Raw genomic sequence first — 4,502 nt, 5'->3', positions numbered from 1 at the left:
CTGTTCGCTTTCCCTTTCCTAGTAGTAGCATGTCAAACTGTTAATCAAGATTTTGGTTCTCCAGCTAATGCTTTTCCCCTGTCATAGTTGCTGTCTAAAATCATGACTGCATCATAAACGATACTGCAATGCTTTGCATTATACATTTATGTTAGGTTATTATCAATACAACTTATATACAGGGCATTAACTATGTAATATATATTTATTATTCCTCTGTATAGAAATTCTATTAATTTCTTTCCCATCAAGAGCGCACTACCTGACTGCAAATTACCAGGTTTACAAAGGGATTACACAAAGTCATCCTTACTCTACCTTAAAACCCCACTTTTCTTTCTATATCTTAGCAGATATCTCACAGTCAGTGTGAGTCTCTCACCCCATTAAATAACAGCAGAGTAAAAAAAAACAAAAAAAAACCAAAAAAATCCTTCATTTTGTCCAGAAAGTATGAAGAAAAAACACCCACTGAGGCTCCAACAAAAAAACCTGTGCTTAACCTTAATAAGATTTCAGTGTGTATCTTTAGTTAAGCACATATTGTAGCACTTCAGGTGACTTACATGTGCTTAAATCTCATAAAAGTTAAGCACAAGCTTAAGTGCTTTTTTGAATCAAAGGCTCTGCCAGCTAGACCTCTGCAAGACCGGGGAGCATTGTCTTCTGGCAACATCTGTACTTTTATCCTGTTGGAGGTAACTTGTCACTCCCACCTGAGGAGCAGCAGAGGCGAGTGAGTACCAGCCTCTCGGGCACTCCAGTTTGTCATATTAGCCAAAACTGCCCTGAAATTCCCCATTTTGAACTCGAGGCTTCATCTTTCAGGCCCCCAGGACTTGCTCAATCAGCACACCACAAAGGTTTTGTCTGCCTCTTGAATTCTCAAATCCATAAGCCTAGTAAGCTGTTTTGGTCTCCAAACAGTAGCAGTACTAATAGCCATAAAAATAAATGATAGGAGAGTGCAAGCACTGAAAGGTGCCACAAAAACGGCATCTGGATGATGAGGGGGAGCCAAGCGCTAGCCCATGAGAGAGGTTCAGGTGAGGTTTCCCGGATGGAGCTGTCACGCGATGAGCAGCAAGCCCACCCCGGCATCAGGATTGCTAGGTAACGGGTGTCCCCTGGGGGGTTTGCTAATCTCGGGTTTGCCGGGCCACCAGCATCATGCCCGGTCACTTGCAAAGGAGGTGCGAGATCCCCAGGAAGCTGCTGGCGTTGTCCACCTGTGAGCACCTCCCAGGGAAGACCATCTAAGACTCACCTTACAGGTTCAAAAGCCTTGCACATGCATACACACATGAACACACACACACACACCCCCCCCTCCCATGCCACAAAATGACTCTCACCATTTTACCCCTGGTCAAGAACAGTAAAAAAGGCAATTTCCAGACTTTTGTGCTGTTTTTAAGAACCAAAGGCTGGAAATTAACCCTGGGGGGTTTGCTAATCTCGGGTTTGCCGGGCCACCAGCATCATGCCCGGTCACTTGCAAAGGAGGTGCGAGATCCCCAGGAAGCTGCTGGCGTTGTCCACCTGTGAGCACCTCCCAGGGAAGACCATCTAAGACTCACCTTACAGGTTCAAAAGCCTTGCACATGCATACACACATGAACACACACACACACACACACACACCCCCCCATGCCACAGAATGACTCTCACCATTTTACCCCTGGTCAAGAACAGTAAAAAAGGCAATTTCCAGACTTTTGTGCTGTTTTTAAGAACCAAAGGCTGGAAATTAATGTCAAGGAAGCACCACGCTTGCCAGAAACACAGCATCACCAGAATTTGGGGAGCAGGAAGAGAACCAAATCAATGAAGCCCGTCTTTCCCCTCCCCAGCCTCCTGCTACCCCATGAATGAAAAGAGAAGAGAGAAGAGTTGTCAGGTAATATCAACATCAGACGCCACAGGCAGTCATCAGATTTTCTTTCAGCTGCTTACCAGTGTGGCTCCTTTTATGTACCATTAGCACATTGGGCCCAATGCAAACCATGCCACAGACGTCACATTTCAGTTTACCATTCGGAAGCCGGATTCCTCCCTCGCTCGATAGCTCCTGGATCTTTCTGTTATCCGCCATCTCGTTACTCTCAGTGAGGGGTTCTTCCAGGCTGCTTCCTTCATCATGAGCCCTGATCTCATCTTCCTGACTCAGGGGCTTCCTGTCACATTCCTCATCACTTTGCATTTCTAACTTTACTGAATTTGCTGCAATAAAAAAATAAAATAAAAAAACAATTTTAAAAGTGTATTTTCTAAGTTCCTAATAGGTAATATCATGATAAATTTCTACTATTATCAATATTAAAGCACAGCCTTGAAGCTCAAACCAACACGAGGGCCTCACGGTGGTGATGGCACCACAAGTTACAACTGGGTATTTCTTCAAGGTCTTGTTTGGTGGAGTTTTTTTTAAAATTCCTAATTCCTATCCCTATTTTACAGCTTAAAAACTAAGGCACGGTGTGATCCATAGACCTACCAAAAGTTGCAGAGATGCAGCAGGCCTAAGAACTGACCTCCTGCTTCTCAGTTTGAAACACAGGGGCTCCCTTCCTTTCAAGGGGCCGAAGTCAGAACAACAAAGGACATAGCCACAGCTGCTTCTTCCAGGTCTCTCCTGCCTAGTCCACCAAGACACAGGGCTTCCAAAGACAGGACACTGCATCACCACAGTTCGCAAAAACAAGCACCCTTTGCAGGCAGGATTGTTCAAAAGGCAGGGACCTACTGAAGCCAGGCTTATGGGCTGTGTCAGTAATCTCCAAATCAGCCTGCCTGCATGGGCAGGTTCCCTGACGGAGGGGAGACCAATCTCTGGATAAGCCTCCAGTGCTTCTTTGCTACCATCTTCTGATTCACGTAAATGGGACACTGCCAAGGCAAACAGGTTTGAAGCGAGACCTATGCTGCTGGGTTATTTATATTTGCAAGTGAAATAAGCGCAGTTGAAGATCTTTCATATCTGCCTGGTTAGACTGACGGGCTCACCACTGATTTCTGTGATCCTCAGGTCACATGATAAACCTCCTCTAACTACCAAGAGCTTGTGGGATCGGCAAACCTTGAAAGAAAATGAATGCATCAGGCTTTTTCACATAGGGGTGTCAGTGCAGGGGTGTTTTAATCACCAGACATCCCCATTTCAATGCCTCAGTGGTTGGCTGAAACTGCCGAAAGGCCTGTCCCAGAGTCACACTCTCCATCCACGCTGTCAGCCAGAAGGTAAGCCCACGTGCCTGCTTCCCTAAGCCTTGATCCTGCTGAGGGGTTTAAAAAGGAGGTGATTCAGCCTTCATATCTAAGCAGTCTTTGACCTCCGTACTAAGGCCATTAGCACGAATGCCGGTGACAGCAGTGGACTCGGAGTGCAGATGCATGCCCTGGGCCTGGCCAGTGTCTCCGAACCCTGGCCAGGTGTGCTCCAGAGCAGCCGCCCAAGGGATCCCTCTCTGGGAACCCAATGAGAGAGTTACCAGTAAATGTGTCTGATCACTGTGAGGCATCACATTTTCAAACAGCCAGCCTGGAAACGTCAGAAGAACAAACCCTACTACTTAGACTTCCTCCTTCTCCTTCCCCAGAGTATACAGTTAAAGAAAACACAAGGTTCAGAGACTGCTCCAACTCTAAATCACTGCTGTTACTCCTAGGCAAAGCATAATGAACAGGGTAAAGGCACCAGAGACCAAACAACGGTAAGATGTTGCTTTTTAATCATAAAATTGTTGAAACAGATCTTTCGCTATTCATCAAGGCACTAATGGGAGCTAAGGAATGAAAGTACTGTTACGGCAAAGCCCATCCAGAGCAAGGACACAGCCAGATCAGATCACAGCAGTCTAGTATCAGCACAGGCACCGTCATCGAAACAGTCTGTAACTACGAAATATCCGAGTGCTTCATTTATAGACGGGAATTGATATTTTTGTTGCTGCAGAGATGTTTTTACTGTTTAAAAAAAAAGGAAAAACCAGCACAGCCTGAGAGCTTGACCACGACCTGGCCCCAACGCGTGGCTGTTCTGGCTGGGGTGTGGGACGGCCGTCCCCACCTACACCCAGCATGGTGGAAGAGCACAGTCCCCTGGGGATAGCTCTCTGCTCCACACCGCTAACCCTGGTACCAACAGCACATGCAGGGAAATACGGGGATGAAAGCAACCTCTTGCACCCAAACCTGGCCGTGAAAGAGACACCCTAAACTTTATCTAATTGCAAATCACCTCCCAAGGACAAGATACATTTTTCTCAGTAGCTTCTTCTGCGAGGCCACCGCTACCTCAACAAAGGGAGGAAGAATGGCAGAAACAGGTCAACAAGAGGCTGTTTGCATGGGGAGCGTGAGGGGCCTGCCCCACCACGGCAGCAAGAGAAGCAACGGGCAGCCATCCGATGCTTGCGCGGAGCCCAAGGTACGGTGGGTGGCACAGCCATCGCCAGCCTCGTGACCAGGAGGAGGCATCCTCGGTGAAGGGTCTGGAAGAG

The 4,502-nt window shown here is 47.1% G+C and overlaps 1 protein-coding gene across 2 annotated transcripts in view; it reads right to left on the bottom strand.

The window, feature by feature from the left end:
- The window catches only part of IKZF2 (IKAROS family zinc finger 2 (Helios)), a 109,004-nt gene that overhangs the window by 46,712 nt on the left and 57,790 nt on the right, over positions 1-4,502 (bottom strand). The window contains exon 3 of one of the 2 annotated variants that reach the window (XM_009702366.1): positions 1,957-2,223. In XM_009702366.1, the coding sequence (XP_009700668.1) occupies positions 1,957-2,223 (267 nt within the window). The remainder of the gene's footprint in view (positions 1-1,956; positions 2,224-4,502) is intronic. The other variant, XM_009702367.1, reaches the window with a different exon arrangement.

Source organism: Cariama cristata, unplaced genomic scaffold (genome assembly GCF_000690535.1).
Source record: "Cariama cristata isolate BGI_N322 unplaced genomic scaffold, ASM69053v1 scaffold3506, whole genome shotgun sequence".
NCBI lineage: Eukaryota > Metazoa > Chordata > Aves > Cariamiformes > Cariamidae > Cariama > Cariama cristata.
The sequence above is the reverse complement of the archived record's forward strand: the minus strand, read 5'-3'. Positions and strand labels throughout refer to the sequence as shown.